Below are 26030 nucleotides of genomic sequence, written 5' to 3'. Positions count from 1 at the left end.
ATTCTGACCCATAGCAACCCTGTTTATGGTTTCCAAGGAGCAGATGGTGAGTTTGAACCACTGACTTTGCAGTTCAAATAACTTTGCAGTCTGACGCATTAGCCCACAGCGCCACACCAGGACTCCTTGTTTTACTTTGTTGTTAAGTGCCGTCAAGTCGGTTCCAACCCATAGCGACCCTGCATAGGGTTTCCAAGGAGTGACTGGTGAGCTTGAACCGCCGACCTTGCAGTTCAAACGGCTTTGCAATCTGGCGCATTAACCCACACCACCACAGTCTAAATCTGGGTTAGGACTCCTGGTGTGATGCTGTCAGATCAGCACTGAACTGCGAACCACAAGATAGGCAGTTCAAACCCACCAGCTGCTCCTCAGAAACCCTGTACAGGGTTGCTATGACTTGGAGCCGCCTCGATGACACTTAACAACAACATATCTGGGTTGACTTCTAGGTGGTGTTGTCAAATATGTTAATCTCAGGTACTTTTCTGCTATTGTTGGTTCTCCGTCCAAAGAAGTCACTTTTGTATTTTTTCATAAGGTTGATCTAGTTTTGACAAATTCTTTGAATTTCTATGGAAATGTCCTAATATATTTGCCAATGTATGTGAGGGTGAATTTTGCTGGTTCTTGGTTGACAATTGCTTTTTAGAGTTTTATATATGTCATCCCATTGTTTTCTTGCCTCCAGGGTTTTTGCTGAGAAATCAGTTTAGTCTTATGCTGCTTTGTAGGTAGCTTTTAGTTTATCCTAAGCTGCTCTTAGGATTCTTTCCTTGTTTTTGGTTTTGGTGAGTTTGCTTATAATATGTCTTAATGATTTTCTTTTTGGAAATATTCTGTTTGTAGTTTGTTCAACTTCTTGAATGCATATCTTTTCATTTTTCATAATGTTAGGGAAGCTATCCTCCAACTCTGACAGTTTTCTCTCTTTCTTTTGTCTCTTCCTCTTAATGGAATTCCAATCACGTGTAAATTATTTTTCTTGATTGTGTCCCACATAGTTCTTAGACTTGTCTTTTTTTTTTCCTGATTGCTCCTCTGGTGGTAGTGGTGGTGATGTGCCACGGAGTCAGTTCCGACTCATAGCGACCCTGTATAGGGTTTCCAAGGCTATAAATCTTTACAGGAGCAGAAAGCCTCATCTTTCTCCTGCCGAACGGCTGGTAGTTTCGAACTGCTGACCTTGAGGTTAACAGCCTGACTCGTAACCACTATGCTACCAGAGATCCTTGATTTCTCCTCTAACAGATGAATATTAAGAGGTTTGTCTTCAAGCTCACCAATTTGGCCTTCCATTGATTCAGTTTTACTTCTCTGCCCCTTCAATATATTATCTATTTCTGAAATCTTGGTATTAATCTTCTGTCTTTCTATTTGCTCTTTTTTATGGTTTCTAAAATTTAATTGATATGTTCCTTCAGTGTGTTCCTGAATTCTGATCAAGGTTTGTCTGTGTTTTCCCTGCAGCTCTCTCATTCTCTCAATTCATTAAAGGTACCTAAATCTCATTCTTTCAAATTCCATATCAAGTTGTTCTGATACCGTTTCTGGTATTAGAGTTTTCAACTGTGATTGGGTCACTTGTTTGAGCCTCTCTGTCTTGTTTCTTCACATAAGAGGAAATTATCTGTTGTCTCTGAGGCACTGGATGTCATGCTTTTATTTAATGAATATGTTGGTATGTTCTTAGACACTCATCACTTGTCTCCTGGTGGGTGTGTAGAGACTAGCAGTGCATATGCCCATCTTTGGTCACTGTCTGTGTCACATAGTTCAAGGTGGGTTTGTCTGATGCTGGCTGCTAATTATCTTTGATTAGGCGGTACAGGAGTGGGGTGGTGCTTGCCCAGTGGGTGGGCTGTATGGGCACAATTACTGCCTTCCCAAAACAAACAACAGCAGTAAAAGATTTGATGAGTCAAAGTTCACTAGACTCTAGAATCAGAGTGGTACAGACTCCTAGCTCCAGACCCAGATGGAGGCTGTGCAGGAAGGGGTGTAATGTACCACTGGCCCTGACCACTGGGAAGGTGCAGAGAACAAGGGAAAATCACTGATTTCAGTCTCAGAGCCCTGGACTGTGTCTCCCACCCCCTCGGGGCAGCCCGTGACCTATCCCCTGCCTCTGGCTGGATCTTCTCCTGAGACAGACAGCAGAGCCTGTTAGACAAGAACATGAGCTCCTTACAAAGATGGCCCAGGACAGGATCTTGGCTCTGCCGTGGCCTAATTGTGCAACTTTAGGCATTTCTTAATGGCCACATGCCTCAGTTTCCCCACCTGTCATATGGGGTCATAGTACCTGATAGGTTTTGACTTTTGAATTATTTTTCCTTTCAGGAGTACATGCTTCTTTCTTTAGGCTCAGCTTTTAACGCTTTTTCTGTTTTAATGGGGTGGTGGTGGAGGTCTTGTTAAAATGCAAGATTCACTAGGGTGGAGCCTGATACTCTGCATTTCTAACAAGCTCCCAGTAATGCCCGTGCTGCTGGTCCACACACCTCACCTGGAGTAGTAAGGTGTGTGCTAGAGCACACAGAGACGGGAGACTTCAATGGGTCCTAGGCCCAGAACTCACCTTTCCTGCTCTGCCCAGTTCTGTCCCCTTTGGGAATTTTGTCTTTGATACAATGCCTCCTCCCTCCCCCCACTTGCTCTTAGACTCTGAGTCCATCAGATGAGGCCTTATTTGTTTCCTTCATTCAGTTGCGATAAAAAACTAACAACTCTAAACCCACTGCATCAAGTCAATTTCTACTTACAGCTACACTCCAGGACAGAGTAGAACTGCCCCATAGAATTTCCAAGGCTGGAGCTCTGGTACCGTAGTGGTTATGAATTGGGTTGTGAACCACAGGGTCAGCAGTTCAAAACTACCAGCTGTTCCGTGGGAGAAAGATGAGGCTTTCTGCTCCCGTAAAGATTTACAGCCTTGGAAACCACCACCAGGAGAAACACTGTACTGCGAACTACAAGATTGGTGATTCGAGCCCATCATCCATTCAATGAAAGAAAGATGAAGCTTTCTGCTCCAGCAAAAATTTACGGCCTCAGAAACCCTGTACAGGGTTGCTGAGTTGGGACTGAGTCGATGGCACTTAACAACAATAATCTTTACAAAAGGAGACTGTCGTATTTTTCTCTTGAGCGGAGTGGCTGGTGGTTTCCAGTTACTGACCTTTTGGTTAGCACCATTGTGTTTTAAGCATTGTGCCACCAGGACTCCCAGCTGAGGCCAGGTGGGGCTTTTTGAAAGTGACATATACAAGGTTTTACAGAGAAGCCCAGACTGACCTGGAAATAGACAGGTTTAGAAATGGTAAGGTTTCGGCCGCTCTCTCTTTATCTTCATGGCACTAAAGTTGGGCCATAAGCCTCCGGGTTGAATCATCCTGTGGGACACCTTGCTTTGTCTCTTACCTACTGGGGAACCCCACCCAAAAGCCCCCCTCCAGTTCTTGGGGCTTCCCCCTCCTACTGTCTCCTCTCTGGACCGTCTGCCCTCCCAGGCAAGACCCAGAGCGCAGTCTCAGCCATCTTTCCCACTTCCCAGTGGCAGCAGATGCTGCCGGGCCATCCAGAACCTGGACCCTTGGCCAGTAGGTGCCATGGTTCTTGTCAAACAGTGTGTTAGACCTCAGGGCCAGGGTAGGGGCCGCCTTAAACACTGAGGCTGTTGTCTTGTCTACGAAGGGCGGGGCTGGGTGAAGGAGCTTTGTGAGTGGGAAGAGGAGACAACAGAGGACAGCAGAGTAGACTGGGGAGAGGATGAGAAGGTAGGCAGAGGGAGAGCAGTGAGGGGTTCTGGGGTGACGGCTGTGCCTGAGGCATAGGTGATGGACTGAACTTTGGGGACCACAGACAGTGTTTCAAGGACCCTAGATGCCACCACTGTGCAGTGTCTGGCTGGAAGTGTCTGAGATGTTGTATCGTGTCTCTCATACTAGAGGGAAAACTGGGGTGCTCTTCTGGATCCTGGACAGTGTTCTGGTGCCTGTCAGGTGCCTGGTACTTTCGGGGGGCTGGCAAGAATCAGCTGCTCTGGATTCAGATCCTGCCCCAGCTATACAGTGTGACCATGGTCATGCCTCTTCACCTCCAGGGCTCAGTTCCCATGGTAATAGGGCCTGATGGGGCTGCTGGTTTCTGTAACTGACTAGTACTTACACTGCATTAACTATGCATTGAACTGGCACCATTTTCTGGACACTTGTAAGATGATGATATCATAGGCAAAAAAAAAAAAAATCTCCCAGTGTCCCCACCAGAGAAGGCTAGCCAGAGTGGCCTAGGGGAATGTGGGGTGGATGTTGGGTGATGAGGTTGAGCTGTCCTGCTCACATCTGAAGAAGACTGAGGCCTCTGGTGGCAAGTCACGTACTGCGTGTCTCTCCCTTCATTTATACAGAATTCCAGCTGTTGAAATTCTGTATAAAAGAGCTCTGGTAGCATAGTGGTTACGAATTGGACTGCTAACCTCAGGGTCAGCAGTTCAAAACTACCAGCTGTTCCATGGGAGAAAGATGAGGCTTTCTGCTCCCGTAAAGATTTATAGCCTTGGAAACCCTGTACAGGGTCACTATGGGTCGGAACTGATTCCACGGCACATAACAACAACGAGTGTCCTTTAGACACCCTTAGAGGCACTGTAGGATAAGCACTGGACTGTTAACCACAAGGTCAGCAGTTCAAACCCAGCACCCACTCTTGGAAACCCTAGCTATGAGTTGGAACCAACTTAGCAGCACATACACAAAAAATCATACATGTGGTTTTACACATTTTTCTTTCTCTTTATGTACACACATATTATTATAGGGAAACCTGTGAGAGCCAGAACTCGCGGGGATTGCCTTGTTTTTCTGGGTCTTCCCCATTTTTTGCCTTTAACAGTCTTACTACTTTTCTATCAGTAGAAAAGATTTGGGGTTTCCTTCTCTGATAGGTTTTTGCCTTACCCTAGGTTCCGGCTTTCACAGGTATCACTGTATATTCTTTTGTCTTACTGAACCATTTGCTGAATAGTTGCAGAGATTGATAACCTCCACCCCTAAATACTGGAGCATGCTTCTTCTAAAATAAGGACATCTCTTAATAAACAAATGAGGGGACTCAGGGCTATATCTTTAACACTGATATAATATTGCTGTTGTTGTTATGTGCTGTCAAGCTGGTAACAACTCATAGCGACCCTGTTGAGTTTCCAAGGAGTGGCTGGTGAGCTTGAACCGCCGACCATGAGGTTCAAACTAACCTTGCAGTCCAGCGCATTAACCCACCATGCCACATCAGGACTAAGTTCATATTCAAATTTCACCAGTTATCCCGATTTTGTCCTTTATACCAAACCTTCCCTTCTTTGCTATTCAAGATGCAATCCAGACACCGGTCAAAGTGTCTCTTTAATCTCCTTTAATCTGGAACATTCCTCAGTTTTTCTTGGTCTTTCACACATTTGCATTTGTTGTTGTTGTAGGATTTAAAAAACAGGTAATTATTTTCTCTCACAGTATTGGAGGCTAAAATCCAAATCAGGGTTTCAGCCATGCTAATTCCTTCTGAGGGTTTTGAAGAGAAAGTGTTCCAGGCTTTCTCTCCTAGCTTCTGGTGGCTGCCCAGCAACCTTTGGTGTTCTTGCTTGTAGTCAGACGCTTATGTGGGAAGGCAGTTTTCTTCGTTTAGGGAAGGAAGACAGGAGAGTTGGAGCCCTGAAGCCTCCTCTTCTCTTCTCTCAAGGGAAGAGTGAAATCTAATAAAGCAGTATTTCTAGTATGTTCCGAGAACACAAGGGAGACAGTGAGGATGGAAGGAAGAATATATAGATTACATAGTTCATCCCACAGGGCCACTTTCTCTGTCAGGGCCTATTGTGTGGATGCTGAAAATGTGGAGATAGGACATAGCTCCTCCTTCCCTCCATCCCAGAAGTGCACCATCATAAATCTCCCTGGAAACCTGCTTTGGTGCACTACTTTTTTCCCACCAGGGTGGACAGAATGATTTTCTTCTCTTGAACCCCCTATAGAAATGGGCTTAACTTTTAAAAAACCCCAGAAACATATGGGGAACCCTGTTTAAAGAAAAAACAGATGAAAAAGGCTGGAAATAGTGAACCTTGACTTGATCCCTACTTCACACCATGTAAAACATGAATTCCAGAGAGACTGCCAACCTAACTGTCAAAAGTTAAACAGATCATCTAGAAGATAATGTAGGAGAATATCTCAATGACATTAGGTTGGGAATATTTTTTCAAGAGGACCACAAAAAGGGTATTCATTCATTAACCCTAACAGAAAAGATTGATAAATTGGAGTTCATTAAAATTAAGAACTTCACCTCAACAAACGCCTCCATTAAGAAAGTGAAAAGACCAAGTGCAGAATGGGAGATGGTATTTATAATTATACACTTATCCAACAAAGGACTTCCATTGTACCAAAAATATATAGAGACCTTCCACAAATCCATAAGAAAAGTCAAACAGTCCAATTAAAATGGACAAGGACTCAAATAGACATCTTCCACAAGAGAATATTCAAATCATTAATTGTTGTTGCTAAGTGCTGTTGAGTCTTTTCTGACTCATAGTGACCCTGTATAGTGGTTCTGAGGCTGTAAATTGTTACAGGAGCAGAAAGTCTCATCTTTCCCTTGTGGAATGGCTTGTGGGCTTGAACTGCAGACCTTGTGGTTCACAGTCCACTGCTTATCCTCTTGAGCCATTAGTAAGCATGTAAAAAGGTACCCAGCATCAGAGAAATACAAATAAAAAAACACAGTGAGATATCACTATACACCCACCAACATGGCTAAAATTTTAAAAACTGGTAATGCCAAGTGTTGACAGCAATAGGGGGCAACTGGTACTGTCATGCACTGCAGTGGCATGTCAGTCAGTGAAATTGCTTTGGAAAACTGGAGAAAAGTTGAGCATACACATACTTCATGACCCATCAATTCCACTTCTTTTATATGACAGAGAAGTGTGGGTGGCAACTGGATTGATCCAAGCGAGAGCTGATGGTGGCTGGGACCAGGGTGGTGGAGGGTTAGGAAGATTGAACTGAAGAGGGCAAGAATGTTTACAGAAGGGTTATATGAGAGCAAGAGTCAAGGAAGATGCCAAGACCTTTTACCTGAAGGCATCTCCAATGGAGAAGATGGAAGGAAGAGCAGGTTTGAGGAAAATGGAAAATGAAGAAGTACCATTTTGTTTTCTCTTCTATAGTGTGAGGTTTGGCTCAGGCTTGGCTTTGGCATCCAGTGCAGACCAGGCTTTCTGGGGTTGGAGATGATAGGGGAAAATGGATGTCTAAGACTCTCCTGGCCTCACCAGCTCTTAACCTATCTGGTTCTCTAGGATCGAGCCTCCAAAAACACCTGTGCTGGAGATCCCAACCACTACTATAGCGAGGCTGCCAAGAAGTGCTGTTACCGCTGCCCCTCAGGTGAGTTGGGGTGCTGGGGATGGGGAGAAGGGGTGGTATTTGTCCTCAAGTCATATGCTTTGGGAGGACTGGTAAGCAATGAAGATCGGAGCCAACATCATCTTTGGCATGATTGGTCGAAGATTTCTGAAGTCCTACCTCAATGGCCCAGGAACTAGAAACTCTTGGAAGGAAGGGTAGGGCTGGTGGAATCAAGAGAATGGGCTTATTGTTACTACAAGGAAGAAAGAACAATTTTGTGTAATTTTGCTTTTACTTTATGTTATTGTAGTTGTTAAGTGTCACTGAGTAGGTTCTGACTCATAGTGACCCTGTATAGGGTTTCCAAGGAGCTGCTGGTGAGTTTGAACTGCCGGCTTGCAGTTCGATGCGACCTTATGGTACAGACAACTTTTTAGTTGTCTCTAATTGAACACAATTTGCTAATCTGATATCTGTGCATGCATTACATTATCTCATTGTTGTTGTGTACTGTCAATTCCAACTCCTAGTGACCCAGAAGGACCTCTAGTGGCATAGTGAGGTACTTGTTGGGTCGCTAACCACAATGTCAGCAGTTTGAATCCACCAGATGATGAGACTTTCTGTTCCCATCTACCATCCATCCATCATTTATCAATCTTCCCTACTGTCTACTGCTTGTTCTTATAGTGAGATCCTTTTTATGCTTCCAGACTTACCTCCATCGGTGGCCTTTCTATGGGAATTGCTGTGCTTGCTGTCTTGTGAACCTCCTGTGTACTTCTGAGTGTCTGGGACTTTGTGTGTCCCTGTTCCTCTCCCCACCTCTACCTCCTGAAAACCTGGCACCTCCTCTTGCTCTTGCCAGCCCAGTGCTGGGTGGCTCTCACACTACTTCTCAGGGGTCTTAGCCTCCCCTTCTGCCTTGTCCCAGCATTGGGAGAAAGACATTTCCTTCCCACCTTCCTTTGGGCCCTTTGATCCAAGTCCAGAGGGACCATGATAGAAAGGGAGGGTAAGGGGTAGAGTGACTGCCCAGGTTCCAGGTCACAGGGCCACTCCCCTAAGAAGCTGTGACGTTGGGAAGGTACTCCCTTCCCCCACCTCCTCTGTCCAAGGCTTCAGTGATGGTGATGGAGACACCCACATCCCTGCAGTGGGCGGGGCATATTGCTAGAGCTTTACTGACCCTGTGCTTCCGGGCAAGGGAGAAAGGAAAAACAAAAAACCCACAAAAACCCCTCCCTTGGTCTCTCGGGGAAATTTCTGACATTTTGTCAGCCCTCTGCAATCAGCGCTCAGTTGTGTGGCTGGGTTTGCAAGGGGGCGGATGGACGGAGGGAGGAAGCTAGGAGACCTTTGAGACTGACTTTTAGATGTCATCAAACTCTTCCTCTCACACCAGACCTGTAATCCCCTTTCTAGAATTCTTGACAAATGGTCCCTAACCCTCTGCTTACATGCCTTTCAATGACAGGAAACGTACTACCTCACAACAACAATGACTAACACTGATTGAGCACATACTGTGTGCCAACAACCTTGCAGTTGAACCTTTATAGGGACCCTGGGAGGTAGGTAAGGAGCCATCGTGGTAAAATGGTTTTGTGTTCAATTGCTCACTTGAATGTTGGGGGTTTGAACCTTAAACCTGGCAATCTTCCCTTAAGATTACAGCCAAGAAAACCCTATAAGCCATTCTACTCCAGCACATGGGGTTACTATTAATTGGCAGCCAATACCACTGCCAACAAATAGGAGATTGGTGTTATTCTTAAACTCCGTTGGCAAGTGAGGGAAAACAGTGGAGACTCAGTGGTAGAATTCTTGCCTTCCAAGCAGGAAATCTGGGTTGGATTCCTGGCCAGCGCAGGTAAGTGCAGCTACCACGTCTCTGTCAGTGGAGGTTTGTGTTCTGTTAGGATGCTGAATAGATTTTAGAAGAGCATCCAGGTTAACAAGGACTAAGCAACAAAAGGCTGACAATCTCCTTCCAACAATTAGCCCTGAAAACCCTGTGGATCATGATCTACAGCTATCTGATCATGGGGATGACGCAGGACCAGGCAGCATTGGTTTCTATGAGTCAGGGGCTGACTTGGTGGCAGTTATCAAGAAGCAAGAGGAGAAACTGGGACCTGGAAAGGTTTAGGGACTTGTTCTGTAGGGTAAGCATGGGATGGTGAACTGCAAGGTTGATGGTTCAAATCTACCAGTCGCTCTTCAGAAACCGTATACAGGATTGCTATGAGTCAGAAGCAGAGAATACTGGAAAGATGTTTACCTATGTTTCATTGACTATGCAAAAGCTTTTGAGAGTGTGGATAATGACAAACTGGACAACATTGTAGAGAATGAGTGTTCTGGAACACTTCATTGTGCTCATGAGGAACCTGTACACAGATCAAGAGGCAGTTGTTCCAACAGGACACTGAATGGTTTAAAATCAGGAAAGGTGTGTGCTAGGGTTGTATTCTTTTACCATACTTAGTCTGTATGCTTAGTAAATCATTCAAGACTCTGGATTATATGAAGAACAACATAGAATCAGGTTTGGAGGAAGACTCATCAACAGACTGCGATATGCAGATGATGCTACCCTGCTTGCTGAAAGTGAAGAAGACTTAAAATACTTACTGATGAAGATCAAAGATCACTGCCTTTTTTGGTCTAGTTTTGTTATAATTATCTTTTTAATTTAAACTTCTTATCATCAATTGAGTGAAGGTTTATGGAGCAGATCATCAGTTTTACACTCAACAAATCACACACTTTGTTTCATCTCGATGAATGCAGTCCCCTCCATGGAACATCATTTATCCCACATCCTCCCTGGGTTTCTTTGTTTTTTTTTTTTTTTAAATGTTTTGTTGTGAATTAAGTGATAGTTTACATGGGAGAACATTAGCTTTACATTCATCCTATCATATATTGTTTCATTGCCATGGTTACAGTCCCCTCCATGCATCATCAACCAACCAAAGGGTACACCCTGCAAGCCTGCCTACCATCCCCCCCCCCCCCCGCCCCCGGTTGTCAGCACACAGCCCCTCTCCCTCTCTGTGTCTGAAGTCCCCAGCTGCTCCATCTCTCCATGTCATCGTCTCTGCCTCCATCTCAGGCATCACCCTCTTCTCTGGGTAAAGATCACAGCCTTCAGTATGGATTACATTTCAATGTAAAGAAAACAAAAATCCTCACAACTGGACCAATAAATAACATCATGATAAATGGAGAAAAGATTGAAGTTTTCTGGAAGCAGAAGTCAAGAAATCAAATGATGTATTGTATTAGGCAAATCTGCTATACAAGACCTCTCTAAAGTGATCAAGAGCAAAAATGTCAGTTTGAGGATTAAGGTGTGCCTGACCCAAGCCATGGTATTTTCAGTAGCCTCAGATGCATGTGAAAGTTGGACAATGAATAAGGAAGACAGTAGAAGAATTGATGCATTTGAGCTATGGTGTTGGAGGAGAATATTAAAAGTACCATGGACTGCCAAAAGAACAAAGCTATTTGTGTTGGTAGAAGTACAGCCAGAATGCTCCTTTGAAACCAGGATGGCCAGACTTCATCTGTCAAACTTCGGACATATTATCAGAAGGGACTAGCCCCTGGAGAAGGATATCATGCTTGGTAAAGTGGCGGGTCAGCAAAAAGTGGAAGACCCTCGAGGAGCCGGATTGACACAGTGACAGCAGCAATAGGCATGAGCATAGCAATGATTGTGGGGTTGGTGTAGAACCGGGTGGCGTTTTGTTCTGTTGAACACAGGGTCACTCTGAGTCAGCACTGACTCAACAGCACCTAACAAAAACAAATGAGTCTGAACCAACTCAATGGCACTTAATAACAACAACAACAAGAATCGCCTCGTTCTGAATCCGTTGTTCTTCACCCCTGGCCCATACTGATCCCCAAGCATTGCTTCATGGGGGAAAGCAGTGCACACCACTGAGGGTTTGGCTGAGGTCACACATCCGTTTCCTATTTCACACTACATTTTTGGGACCCCACTTCTTTGTGACCAGACTTGCTCCCCACAGGAAAGGGGTCTCCCCTATAGATATATGAAACCTGTCTAGGTGTCGGGGTGGCCGAGGTTGGCGGAAGTCTGCGGAAGTCTGCGAGGCCAGGCAGGGAGATTCTGTCTGTTGGGAGCTGGGTGGTGTATTCACTTAGTTGAAGGAGCTGAGGGTTTCTCCCAGGGCTCTAAGCTGGTGTGGAGGGAAGACTTTATGAGCCCACTCCCATGTCTCTGGATAAGCCCAACTCCTCACAGAGGCCTGCATGTATGGCGTGGGGGCTGTTGCTTTGGTGCCCTCCTCGTATTCTGAGACTCTGCCCTGCAGAGCCCCTCCTCACATAGCCTCTTCACCCCTCTGAATTTTCATCTTTGCTTGACTAGCATCTCATCCCCCCTAAGGCATGACCTAGCTGTAGGCTCTCCCTATGGCATTCTCTTCTCTCTGCACAGTGGCCTCCCCTTGTCTCCTGCCCTTGGCTGAACTTGGCTGGTGCATAGTTGCCTGCCAAATCTGAGTCTCCTTCAGGGCACCAGGAGGATGCTTGATAAGCATCTCAGTTGTCATTCCAGAGTTCAAGGTGAAAGCATCAGATGGCTCAGGTAAATCCGGATATCCAGCTCTGCTCTGGGTACCCAAGGTCAGCCAACTGCTGTGTGCAGGGATGAGTCATAGAGGTTAGTGGTGGTGGTTATGTGCCGTGGAGTCGGTTCCATCTCATAGCGACCCTGTACAGCATTTCCGAGGCTGTAAATCTTTACGGGAGCAGAAAGCTGCATCTTTTTCCCGTGGAACAGCTGGTAGTTTTGAACTGCTGACCTTGCGGTTCACAGTCCGATTTGTAACCACTACACTACCAGTGCTCCTATAGAGGTTAGAGTGGGGTGCAATTCTCTGAGAAGCACTGCCTTTTGGGCTGGGAAGACTCTCCAAAATGTATCTACTGCAACAGGCTGGTATGATTTGGGGTAATTCTGCTGGGAGCCGTTGGAACACATTCCTGGGGGACCTAACCTGGTTGGAGTATTCAGGGGAGGCTTTCTGGAGGAGGTGACATTTAAATGAGTCTGAGTATGAACAGGAGTTGGCTGGGCAGCAGTAGGGAGGGTGGGTGCTCTGATTAGAGGGCACAGAATATGTATGCAAAGGCTAGGAGGTGAGCAATGGTGCCCATTCAAGAACTGGGAGAAGTTCCATTTGTCTGAAGAAAAGGCTGTAGAGTGGAGGTGTGGAGGTGAACAAAGAGTTTGGTGGCCCAGACTCAGGCAGTAGTTCTCCGTGTGAGAGTTTCTGGGGTCAAAGCAGCTGAGGCTGCCCTGAGACTGAGCGAGAAGTGAGGTGGTGTTGGAAATGTTAGGACACCTTTTGAAATCAGCTGGGATCAGGAAAATGTTAACCAGAGCAGAGATGACAATAGAAGTAAGTAAAATACCACCACCACTGGCTTAAATAGATGTGAGAAACAAGGCGCTTGTGTATTTGACACCTTTCAGCATTTCTGTCAAACTGAGATGTATAAGAAGGCTGGTTGGTTGATCAGCTTTTGCTAAACGAAAGTGGTTGAAGGAAAGAGAAGCACTCAGGCCTTCAGACTCACAGCTCAATCAAAGTGGCCACTTTGCATGAACTATGACTCGGGAAGTTGTGCCACTGAAAGTTGACACTTGAACTCTGAAGAAAGCCTTAGTTTTTGTAGTAACCAAGCTAGCATTGCTGAAAATTGAACCCAGAGGCTTACTGTAAGAGGGGCTGAATTGCAATGACAATTGAATTCTCAACCTTGAATGGAGTCTGAAGTTAAAGTGAGGGCATTGATTGAGAAGAAATGTGATCCTGAAACTTGGGCTAGAGACACTGTTGTTATTAAGTGCCGTCACGTTGGTTTCTGACCCATAGAGACCCTGTATAGGGTTGCCAAGGAGCAGCTGGTGAGCTTGAACTGCCGACTTTGTGGTTCAAACTGACTTTGCAGTCCAGTGCATTAACCCATAGCACCACATCAGGGCTGGAGACATATGGGCAGATAATCAAGAAACTGAGGACATTGAGCCTCTAAATTCTGTTGAGTCACTTTTGTAAACAGCACCAGCTCTCTTAATCCTATTGGAAGAGATTACTCCATCTTTGTTTGCTAAGACACCCTCCCCAGTAAAATCATTATCCCTGCCATTCCCTGATGAGCTTATCCTCGCTGTACCGGAAGAGTCTTTATCTGAGACTTCACTTGGGACAGTGTCTGGAACATTTCCTGAGGCAGATGCCTTACTAGACATTGCTGAATGTGCCCATCCCCATCCCCATCACCCATTTTGGCTTCTAAACCTATAAGTAGACTTGTTGTTGAGTGCTGCTGAGTCAATTCCAACCCATAGCGACCCTGTATAGGGTTTCCAAGGGGCAGCTGGTGAGCTTGAACTGCCAACCTTGCAGTTCAAACAGTTTTGCAGTCTGGCGCATTAACCCACAGCGCCACACCAGGACCCCATTTAAGTAGACTTTGTTGTTGTTGTTAAGTGCCGTTGAGTCGGTTCCGACCCATAGAGACCCTGCATAGGGTTTCCAAGGAGTGATTGGTGAGCTTGAACCACCGAGTGTGTAGTTCAAACAAACGGCTTTGCTCTGGTAGTGCAGTGGTTAAGTAGACTTAAGTCCCAGCAAATCCCAGAAAGTGAAGTACTAAGTGTGACCCAGGAGGAAGTAAGCTACACTCCTTTGTATATATTAGGAAAAAACCAAGAACGGCTGGATTTTTCAAATATATATACAAACAGAAATCTGGAGAACACGTTTGGGGATGGCTATTTAGGGTGGGGGATAATGGTATCAGGAACATAAAGTTAATCAATCTGAGTTTATTGATATGGACGCACTAGACACAGATTCTGTATCCAAAGTTTCAGCTTAAAAGGTCAGAAAAAGATCTGAATTTTATTTGGTTGGTTCATTTAAGCATGGATTAAGTGCTGGCCTACACTATGTCAAGTTGAAATCACAGAGCTGCCTTCGTATAGTATGGAAGAAGGTATAAAGGCTTAGGAAAGTTGGCATGTTAGAATGGATTTATTTATCCCAGAGGATACACCTTGTACCACAACAGTGAGGAATAAACTTGTGAAGGGAGCCCCAGTATCCATGAAGACTGCTATGATTACTATTTTATGTAAGTCATATTTGACAGTAGAAACTGACGAAACTGAATTAAGACACCTAATTACAGTGGGGCTAATTGGAGTCTGTAGGAGCCCTGATAAGCATAGTGGGTTACCAGCAGTTCAAATCTACCTGTCACTCTGTGAGAAGAAGATGGAGTTTTTGCTCCCATAAAGATTTACAGCCTTGGAAACCCTATATGAAGTCACTGTGAGTCAGAACCAACTCCATGGTCCATAACCACTACCACCAATTGGAACCTGTGGGAATAGGGACACACTTGTTGTTGTTGTTAGGTGCCATCAAGTCGGTACCGACTCATAGCGACCTTGTACATAGCAGGACAAAGTGGTGGTGCTTAATTGATAAAGACAGGAAGGAATGTTTGCCACAATGAACAGCAGACTCAAAGCAGCAATTAGAATAATTTGACTAGTATGGGTTTATGGTATTGTCTACATAGACGTGGTGTCCCTAGGAGTGAAATAGAGGGGAAACCTACTACCTATTTGCTTTATCTGTACAAGTGGAGGAAGTCTAAGTCAAGTGAACAGCAGTCTAATTTGAATCAGCAGAGTGGAGAGTCACAACCTCTCAATCCATTCCTTCACTTGATCGGTCACTGCCATCAATGCTCAATGTATATGAGCGAAATGATCATGGTGGTGGGGATGGAGGTTATGCATAGGCTCAGCAACATGGACTTCTATTCACCAAGGCCAATGTGGCTACAGCCACTGCTGAGTGCCCAATCTGCAAGCAGCAGACATCAACACCGAGTCCCAGACCTACCACTGTTCCTAGGGATGGTCAACTAGCAACGTGGTAGCAGGTTGATTACACTGGACGATTTCCATTATGATAAGTGTAGTATTTTGCTCTTACTGGGAAAGACACTTACTTTGGATACAGATATGTCTTTCCTGCACACAATGATTTTGCCAAAAATATCATCTGTGGACTTAGAGAATGGCTTATCCACTGTCATGCTGTACCCACACAGCATTACCTTTGATCAAGGACCTCATTTCAGAACAAATGAAATGTAGCAGTGGGTCCATGCTTTGGAATTCACTGGTCTTACCTATCATGAGTTATGGTGTTGGAGAAGAATATTGAAAGCACCATGGGCTGCCAAAAGAACAAACAGATCCGTGTTGGAAGAAGTGCAGACAGAGTGCTCCTTGGAGGCCAGGATGGCCAAACTTCGGCTCTCATGCTTCGGACATATTGTCAGGAGGGACAAGTCACTGGAGAAAGATACCATGTTTGGTAAAGTGGAGGGTCAGAGAAAAAGAGGAAGAACCCCAGTGCAATGAATTGGCCAAGTGGCAGCATCAATGGGCTCAAGTGTGGCAACAGTTGTGAGTTTGGCCCAGGACCAGGCAGTGTTTTGTTCTGTTGCGCATAGGGTCACTATGAGTCAGTACTGACTTGATGGCACCTAACAACCACAACCCATCATCCTGAAGCAGTTGGTTTGCTAGAACAATGGAATGACCTAATGACATCATAATTGTGCTAGCTAGGTGGCCATACCTTGCAAGCTTGGGGAAATTGTCTCCAAAAGGCTGTTTATGCTTGAAGTCAGAATCCAATTACCTGGTGCTGCTTCTCTCATAGCCAGGAGGCATGGGTCCAGGAACCAAGGGATGGGCATGGGGACGGCACCACTCACTGTTACTCCTAGTAGTCACCTGCTTGCAACATTTTGCTTCTTTTCTCTGAAACCCTATGCTCTGTGGGTCTAGCCATCTTAGTTCCAAAGGGAAGAATGCTTCCAACACTGATTTAATTGAACTGGAAGTTAAGAATGCCACCCGGTCACTTTGGGTTCCTCATACCTCTGGATCAACAGTCAAAAAAGAGTTACCGTGCTGACTGGTGTGATTGACTCTAATAACCAATGGGGAATTGGATTGATACTGCATCACAGAGGTAAGATATTCCTGTCTGGAATACAGGCGATTCCCTTAGGACATCTCTTAGTACTACCATACCTTTGGTTAATATCAATGGAAAACTACAGCAACCCAATTCTGATACGACTACTAATGGCCTGGATTCTTCAGAAATAAAGGTTTGGATTATCTATCCCACCTGGTAAAGAATCACGGCTAGCTGAGCTATTTGCTGAGGCCAAAGGGAACGCAGTTCTAAATACCAGTTAAGATCACATGATCAGTCACAGACATGGCGACTGCAATTGTTTTTAGTATTTCTTCCTTGTTTTGTTATATGTGTATGTGTGTATGTATATAGAGGAGGATGCTTCAAAAAGTTTGTGGGAAAAGGGAATGAAATATAATGATATTTTTCCTTGAACTTTTAAAAGCCCCCTTAATATATACATACAGGAGTCCTGGTGTGGTGCTGTGGGTTAATGTGCTGGACTACAAAGTCAGTTTGAACTGCAAGGTTGGCCGTTCAAGCTCACCAGCCACTTTTCAGAAACTCTATACAGGGTCTCTATGGGTCGGAACTGACTCAGTGGCACTTAACAGCAACAACAACAAACATTGCATACACATACAGACAGACACACTTGTATACAGTGGTTAGGAAGATGAAGAACTCTGATTGGCTTGCTTGGGTCATATGTCCAGTCTGAACCAATTGTCTGGAGGGAGGAAGTCTTCTGATTGGCATGCCTGGGTCATGTGCTCATCCTGGCCTATCGAGACCTGAACATTATGGAAAGAGAGTGGAACAAGGCTGCCAAAAAGCCTTTCAGACATCCCCCCACCCCACTTTACTCCTTTTTACTCCTTTGTCTTGTTCAATTTGTGTCAGCATCATGTGTTTCTCATCTCTGTGTAATGGGAGCCCACCCTGCTGGGCTATTAGAGGATGGTTGGGTGGTTTGCCCTCCTCAAAGTTGCACTGGATTAGACTTAGCATGGTCTAGAGACTTATGACTCCCATTCCTGCAATGAAAACAGGACCCTTGTCAAGAATAACACCAACCCATGCTTCTGTAGTGTTTGCTGTGTGCTGGGTCTGTCATGAGCACTTTAAACAATCCCTTACTCCTCATGTCAAAGATGGGAGGTGGGTCCTATTATTATCTTAATATAGAGGCTGTCACAACTGGCCCAAGGCCATGCAGTTGGCAAGTGGCAGTCCTGAAGTTCCGGACCCAGCTCTTTCACCTCTGCTGTGTTGCATCTCCTGCCTATCAGAAGACCTCACTCTATCTATAACACTAGACTTGAGTTGCTGTGTCTGCAGGCTGGCTGTGGAGCTGTGTGTGAGTGGTGGCCTTGTCTGCAGCTTCTCTGCTTCTTTTTCCAGGGGTGTCCCAGCAGCTGCCATGCCCGCGGGAGTCCACTGATTGCCAGAAGCAGTGCCCACCTGACCATTACCTGGGCGAGACCAACCGTTGCACCGCCTGTGTGAGCTGTTCACGAGGTAAGAACCTCAGGGGTTCCTTCCAGGGAGCATGAGGGTCTCAGAGGAGAAGCAGAGGACTGGGACTTGGCACCTGTTTTCTAACTTGTTCCCTGGGACTCTCAGTTTATCTCTCTGGATTTGCTTATTGATATCAGCCATGATCATGTTTGTTTTACCTCTTGTTTCCGTGTGCAGATTGGCTGAAGGTTTACAGAGCAGTGCAGTTTTCCATTCAACAGTTCATACACGTTTTGTTTCTTATCATTGATGCAACCCTCACAATGCAGTATCACTTACCCAGCTTCCTTCCTTTGTGTCCTGATTCCATTCCTAAACCTTCTGAACATTGTCTTCCAGTTGCCCTTTTGACCTCAAATAGTTAATTCTCCTCAGAGGTGCTTACCTCCCTAGTGTTACTGTTCATGTTTATGGTTTGGCTGAAAATTTAGTCACAGGGGTGAGTTCAGTTCCAGGCCTGAGAGGTGACTAAGGGTTATTGTCTTGAGGGTTCTGCCGGTCTCTATCCAACCAGTCAGGCTTTTTTTTTTTTTTTTTTATATAATGTTGAGTTTTGTTCCACATTTTCTCCCACTCTATCCAGGAGTTTCTAATGTGATCTCTTTCAGAGCAATTGATAAATATAGCTAGGCACCACCTAGTTCTTCTGGATTCACGGTCATGAAAACTGATATTTGCATGATCCATTAGTCCATTGGACTAATTTTTTCCCATGCATCTTTGAGTTTCTTTACTCTTCTTTCTCTGGACGTGGAGAGACCAATAGTTGCACGTTAGATGGTTGCCCATGAGCTTTTAAGACTTCTACATTCTACTCGTCAGATTAGACTGTAGAACACTGGCTTTGGGGACTATGGTGTGGCAGTTGACCTTGATGTCTCCTGAGATCATTGTCCTGAGTCTCCAAGTCCTGTGACTCATTTCCTTAAGGTGTGTGATTATGCCAAGAGACAGTCATTCAAACAGAGCAAGGGGTTACTGAATGGCTTAAAATCAGGAAAGGTGTATGCCAGGGTTGTATCCTTTCACCGTACTCATTCAATCTGTACACTGTACACTGAGCAAATAATCCAAGGAGCTGGATTATATAAAGAAGAATGTGGCATCAGAATTGGAGGAAGGCAGATGTACAGCCTTGCTTGCTTGCTGAAAGTGAATAGGACTTAAAAATGGATGAAAACCAAAGATCAACCCTTTAGTATGGGTTGCACCTCATTGTAAAGAAAACAAAAATCCTTACCACTGGACCAGTAAATAACATCCATATAAATGGAGAAAGGATTGAAGTTGTCAAAGACTTCATTTTGCTCAGATCATCCATCAACACTCGTGGAAGCAGCAGTCAAGAAATCAAATGACGTATCACATTAGGCAGATCTGCTGCACAAGACCTCTTTAAAGTATTCAAGAGCAAAGACACCAGTTTGAGACTAAGGTCCACCTGACCCATGTCATAGAATTTTCAATAGCCACATATGCAAGTGAAAGTTGGACGACAAATAAGAAAGAGTGTAGAAGAATTGATGTGTTTGAGTTACGGTGTTGAAGAAAACGGGAAGTACCATGGACTGCCAGAAGAACAAGTCTGTGTTAGAAGTATGTCAGAATTCTTCTTAGAAGTCACGATGGTAAAACTTCGTTCCTCATACTTTAGACATGTTATCCGGAGGAACCAGTCCCTGGAGAAGGGCATTGTGCTCAATAAAGTAGAGAGTTGGCAAAAAGAAGGAAGACCCTCCCCACCCCACCCCCACCAAGGACATGGGTTGACACAGAGGTAGCAGCAGTAGGCTCAAGTGTAATATCAACTGTGAGAAGTTTGCAGGACGTGGCAGTATTTTGTTTTGTTGAGCATAGGTTTTCTATGAGTCAGAACCCGCTCGATGGCACCTAACAACAACAACAATAGAAAATCAAACTTGGTAATTATGTTATTTCAGTGATATGCATCTTCATACATATCTTTCTGTCACTTTCATTTGTTGATTCCTAAGAAAGATGTATTGAAATCTATTTCCCAGTGTGGTTGCCCATTCATCAGGTTTTGCTGTATTCTATGTATTATTGCTTTATGTATTTCAAAGGTATGTTATTCAGTATATAATTTTTTGTGAATAGTATGTTTTCGTGGTTAGACCTTTTATTACTAGAAAATGGACCTCTTTGTTCCTAATGATACTTTTTACCTTCAGTTAAAAATTTCTTCATATTAATATTGTCATTTCAACTTCTTTATGTTACTATTTCCCTGATAGATTTACTTTTTTTTTTTTTAAAGAAACAGCTGCATTTTATTAAGTAAAATGTATATATTCATCACAAACAATTCAAACAATCTGAGGAAGCTTCAAAAAGTTCGTGGAAAATGGAATGGAAAGATAATGGAGTTTTTTCCCCATGAGCTTTTTGGAAGTTCCTCTTACATAAACGTGTAAGGCAAAACGCCAACCCTCACTCATATCCGTCCCCCCACAAATACTAGTATTATCAGTGGATGAGCATCATGACCGACTGACAGTTACGTGCCTCTCTACAGAGAGAAGAGCGGGTAGGTTGGTATCTAGACAGACTGGACATGCGTAGAAAGAAGGAGTTTCAAGAGAATGGGATCATACTATTTGTAGCATTAGAATTTTTTGCACTTCTTTTTGTGCAAATGTACCAGAAAACAAAGAAACTGAAGTGAAACTAAAGAAGGGCCAGGTCTCAGAGGGCCAAGTCCCAGGCAATGTGTTTATCACAAGAAATATTTTTGTTGTTAAGTGCCACCGAGTCAGTTCGGACTCACAGCTACCCTATGTACAACAGAACCAAATACTGCCTCACACTCATTGCTGTTTGAGCCCATTGTTGTCGCCACTGTGTCATTCTCTCTCATTGAAGGTCTTCTTTTTTACCGACTCTCTACTTTCCCAAGAATGAGGTCTTTCGCAGGGACTGGTTCCTCCTGATCATATGTCCAAAGTATGTGAGATGAAGTCTTGTCATCCTCACATGTAAGGAACATTCTGACTACACTTCTTCAAGACAGATTTGTTCATTTTCCTGACAGTCCGTAGTATAGTTAATATTCTTCACCAACATCATAATTCAAAGACATCAGTTTTTCTTTGGTCTTTCTTATTCATTGCCCAACTTCTGCATGCACAGTGTTGTTGTTAGGTGCTGTTGAGTTGGTTTTGTTGGGGTCTTTTTCTTTTTTGCTGATTCTCCACTTTACCAAGCATGATGTCCTTTTCCAGGGACTGGTCCCTCCTGATGACATGTCCCAAGTCTGAGAGATGAAGTCTCACCTCCCTGGTTTCTAAGGAGCATTCTGGCTGCACTTCTTTCAAGATAGATTGGCAATTGAAAATATGGTCAGGTGTTCCTTAGTCTGCAAAGTGACGCCACAAGTTCGGAACCATTTAAGGAACTATAGCTACTATCTCTTGTGGTTAAGTTTGCTTATTCTGGTGTTTGGATAGCATAGATTATTGAGAAATGAAATGATTATCTGGCCCACTTACTCATCCTTTTCCTGATATTTCTGACATCATTTTAATTTATCATAGTTTATGACATTGAAATTCTCTTCGGCAATTGTAAGTCCCTTAGCATGTGAGCCTTATTTTGATGTTTACATTTTGTCATTCTGTATTATGAGTATATTTACCACAGCTTTTTCCTGCCTGAAGTTAAAATTTCATTTCACATGGTTAACTCGATGTCTCTGTCAATGAATTTTTCAAGAAGGGTCTCCTCTTTATATATTACAGAATTCTTTCATGTTTGAAAGTGTTTGTCTGTTGCTTTAGCACTTTAATGACAATTTTGTTGTTATTGTTGTTAAGTGCCATTGAGTTGGTTCCAACTCATGATGATCCTATCTAGGGTTTCTAAGGAGCAGCTTGGGCAGGTGTAATATTTCTGGGACACATTTTCTTAAGAACTTTGTAGACATTGGCCCACTACCTTTTTATGTTGAATGGTGCTATGGGGGAATCTTCAGTTAGCTTTTTTCCCTTTGTAGATGACTTCAAGAATAATTCTTTTCCATGGAGTTCAATAACTTAACAAGAATACGCCTTGATATTGATTATTTGGAAACAAGTCTTCCTTTCTTTCTAGCATCTAGTACTTCTTCTTTTTTTTTCTATCTGCAGATTTATGTTTTCTGTCTATTCAGGTTTTATCTCTGTATAAAATTATACACACACACATGCAAATTCCTTTTCATCAGCTGCTCCTTGGAAACCCTGTACAGGATCACTATGAGTTGGAACCAACTCACGAACACTTAACAACAACAACACTTTTGTTTAGTATTTCTGAGGATATTAGTTATACTGATTCTAAAGACTAGGTCATTGTCTTGTGGGGTTCCACTAGTGTCTAGTTGAGACCAGTAAGCCTGGTCTTTTTTACGATTTTGAGTTTTGTTCCACATGTTTCTCCCACTCTATCCAGGACCTTCTAACTTGATTCTTTTCATGGATGTTGGTAGTGGTAACAGAACACCGCTAGTTTTTCCGATCTCAGGGTCATGGAGATAGATGTTTCCATTGCACTAATTGGTGTTTCATGCATCTTTGATTTTCTCATCATTTCATGAGTATTAGTTTATCTGTCTACCTAATCAATCTTACCTTCATAGATTTCTGTTATCCTTATGTTGGATTGTCTTTGCCTGTTCTTACCTCACCTTTCATTGTGTAAATAATTTTGTCTTTTTACTATGCATCCTCTGGCATTTCCTCAATCCTTTCTCCATGCCATTCATTCAATTTTCTGCCAAGTCTCTTGTTTTAATTATTTCCTGGGTATTAGCAAACCCCAGGACATTGGTAATGTATTTGTTAGATTTCTAATGATAGTTCTGTACTTCTCAGTTTGTTTCCTCCTTATTTGAGGAACTTTCCTCTGAGTTTTTTCTTTATTAAATATACATTCTTATTACTTTTCTTTCTAGGTAGCGCTTTCCTGGATATTGATTCTGTGTCTTTTAGATGGGATTCTATCTTTGCCAACTCTGTTACTATTTTTTTTTTCTTATTCTCTTAATTTTTTCTTGTTTTCTTCCTTCCTTCTCTCCCTTCTTTCTTTTAATCATATGTTGGCAGAGCTGTCTTGTTCTTTTCTTTTCTTTATTTTTGCATTTGGTAAGTCTAGCAGGCCTAGCAACTCCATCCCGTCTTCTTTTTGCTCTGATACAGTGCAGGTGACTTCTTGATACACACCCCTCATTGGGCTGTAGTTTTTTGTCTCAGCTCAGAGCTTTAGTTGGGGACTTTGGGAACTGATTTTCGGAGCTTGAGGAGACATGAGGGAGGCAGAATATAGGCAGATATGGGTGGAGTTCTTGCTGGGAGACAGGGATCTGCTTTCTCCTCTGAACTTGTATCAGATAGCCTTTAGTAGACCATAATGCCTAGAAAGGGATGTACTATACCCGTGTGGCATCTGCACGCTCTCACACCTTGGCATAGGCATAGCTCCCCAGAACTTGGAAAGACCAGGAGGTCTTTCTCACTTTTGTGGAGGCTTGTGATATTATGTAGGGACTGCTACTCGGAGGGCTTTATTTGAACTTCACAGGGCTGTCAACTCACGGCCCTCTCTCTGCTTCTCTCTAAATGATTGAGAATTCTCAGGGTTTATTCTCTCTTAAATACAGTTTCCTGGTGTGATGCCATAAGAGAAGCACTGGACTGCTAACTGCAATGTTCATGGTTCAAACCTACCAGTCGCTCATCAGAAACCCTATATAGGGTCACTGTGGGTTGGCACTGACTTGATGCCACTTAACAGCAACAAATACAGTTTCGACACCCAGCATCTCTCCAGCAAAGCAAAGCAAGACAGGAGAGCCTCCTGCAGTGGTTTTGTGGACCAGACTTGGGAGAACCTATGTTCACATCTGACCACATCCATTGGTCAGATCTCAGACATATCACCTCAAAGAAACTATAAAGGAAGTTGGGAAATAGAAGTTTTCTCTGAGCCATGTGAAACAGGATGTGGTGAACACATAACATTGTGCTCCAGGGAATCCCTTTTATAGTTACAATTTCCTTTTGCATCTCTGGAGATATTAATTATACTGATTCTAAAGACTTGTTCTATTTACTCTTTTGTATGCCTCTTTGAGTGTTAGTTCTTTTTGAGTTGTTATTTGTTGTTAAGTACCGTGGAGTCGGTTCCGACTCACAGTGACCCTGCACAGTGTTTCCGAGGCTGTAAATCTTTATGGGAGCAGAAAACCTCACCTTTCTCCAGTGGAACCACTGGTAGTTTCAAACTGCTGACCTTGAGGTTAGCAGCCCGATTCGTAACCACTGTGCTACCAGAGCTCCTTTGTTGTTGTTTGTTGAGAACCAGCCTTGACATGAGAGTTTGGTTCACGAAGTTGGGAGATGTGGCGGCGACAGAGACAGATAAAGAGTACACACAAAGACACAGCAAGAGAGACAAGAAGACACCCCAAGACCAGAGTGGATGCGACGCTGGCGTCAGACAGATCCTGCATTGTAAACATCATGGCTATGCAGGCAGTATGCACACCTTATCAACTGCAATACCTGCCCGTATGCATGCCCCGCAAGCCGTAACGTGTGCGGGCTTCAGTCTGCGCCTCCTTTTTATTTCAGGGAGGAGCTTTACAAAAAGAAAGGCAGGGATTATTAAGACAGGGTACAGAAGTGAAATGTGATTAATCGTTCAAAACAGGACACAATGATTTAGAGGAACAAATTCTAAAACATACATCACAAATTGTCTTGATAATCTAACATCCTTAATTTTCCAGAAATTCAAGCAAATTGTTATATAGTACTTTGTAGGTTCGAATCCCAAGGCAGCAACTCGAGGTTTCTCAAGGCTAATTAACATACCTATAGCACCTAATCTTCAGTGAGAAAAGGATTCAAAAGGTTCTGAAAGGAATCCAGCTGTTTCAGCTACCTGGCCGAGGCTTTTGCAGGAGGAAGGACGCCTATGTTAATGGTCTGCACCTGGGGACGATCTGAGAAGGCTGACAACCAGTATTCTTTGAACAAAACCCTGGAAGCCATCAATCTACTTTGGGTGAATTCCTTAGCGGAATTTTTCTCCAGTGTCTCCCAGCAAACTTGCCCTAGGAACTTTTAGGCCTTGGCTTTAGAAGAGCTTTTTGTTTTAATATTTGTCCATGGGTATCAAGGGCTCATGTATTAAGTTAATATCAAACATAACTGAATAATCTGATAAAGAACAGTTTTGCTATGCTTGCCAGGTGGTCAGAGTTTGTTCCTCAGAGAGATTTTGTTCCCAGAACCTCAAGCACTGCCAACACAGTGGAGACATTAAGAGAGGCACATAAAAAACCATTTTCTCAGAAGCTACAATTACTGGAGTTTGAAGCATAGAATGAATAAGACCAAAGAAAATTATACAGAGCTAGCCCAACAGTGAGTTCATAAAAGCCAATGAACCCGGGATGTCCAGAGGTTACTTCCTTGGGCCCTCAGGGTCCCTGGCTAGCAAGCCTGAGAGCAGCCATCGTGTTGGATTTTAGTCCATGACACCAGTCCTCAGCATCTCAGTACTTGCAGTCCACAACAGTTGTTGTTGTTGTTGTTAGGTGCTGTCAAATTGGTTCCAACTCATAGCAACCTTGTGTACAACAAAACCAAACACTGCCCAGTTCTGCACCATCTTCACAATTATTGTTAGGTTTGAACCCATTGTTACAGCTGTTCTGTCAGTCCGTCTTGTTGAGGACCTTCCTCGTCCCTCCCAATAACATGTCTATCATGAGATGACGTCTTGGCATCCTCACTGCAACAGAGTATTCCTACTGTACTTCTTCTAACTCAGATTTCTTCTGGCAGTCCATAGTATATTCAGTATTCTTTGCCAACACAGTAATTTAAATCTTCTTCAAATCTTGTCTGGCCTGCCTTATTCATCGTCCAGCTTTCACATGCAAAAGAGGTGGTTGAAAATGTCATGGTTTGGGTCAGGCACACCTTAATCTTCAAAGTGACATCTTTGCTCTTTGGAACTTTAA

At 43.7% G+C, this 26030-nt stretch overlaps 1 protein-coding gene across 1 annotated transcript in view; it reads left to right on the top strand.

Moving 5' to 3' along the window:
* Positions 1-26030, top strand: part of TNFRSF8 (tumor necrosis factor receptor superfamily, member 8) — a 121379-nt gene that overhangs the window by 9750 nt on the left and 85599 nt on the right. The window contains exons 3-6 of the mRNA XM_006866425.1: positions 3513-3602; positions 3697-3779; positions 7367-7454; positions 17885-18001. Of these exons, the coding sequence (XP_006866487.1) occupies positions 3513-3602; positions 3697-3779; positions 7367-7454; positions 17885-18001 (378 nt within the window). The remainder of the gene's footprint in view (positions 1-3512; positions 3603-3696; positions 3780-7366; positions 7455-17884; positions 18002-26030) is intronic.

Source organism: Chrysochloris asiatica, unplaced genomic scaffold, assembly GCF_000296735.1.
Source record: "Chrysochloris asiatica unplaced genomic scaffold, ChrAsi1.0 scaffold00090, whole genome shotgun sequence".
In the NCBI taxonomy this organism is placed as follows: Eukaryota; Metazoa; Chordata; class Mammalia; order Afrosoricida; family Chrysochloridae; genus Chrysochloris; species Chrysochloris asiatica.
This window is presented reverse-complemented; position numbering and strand designations above follow the sequence as displayed.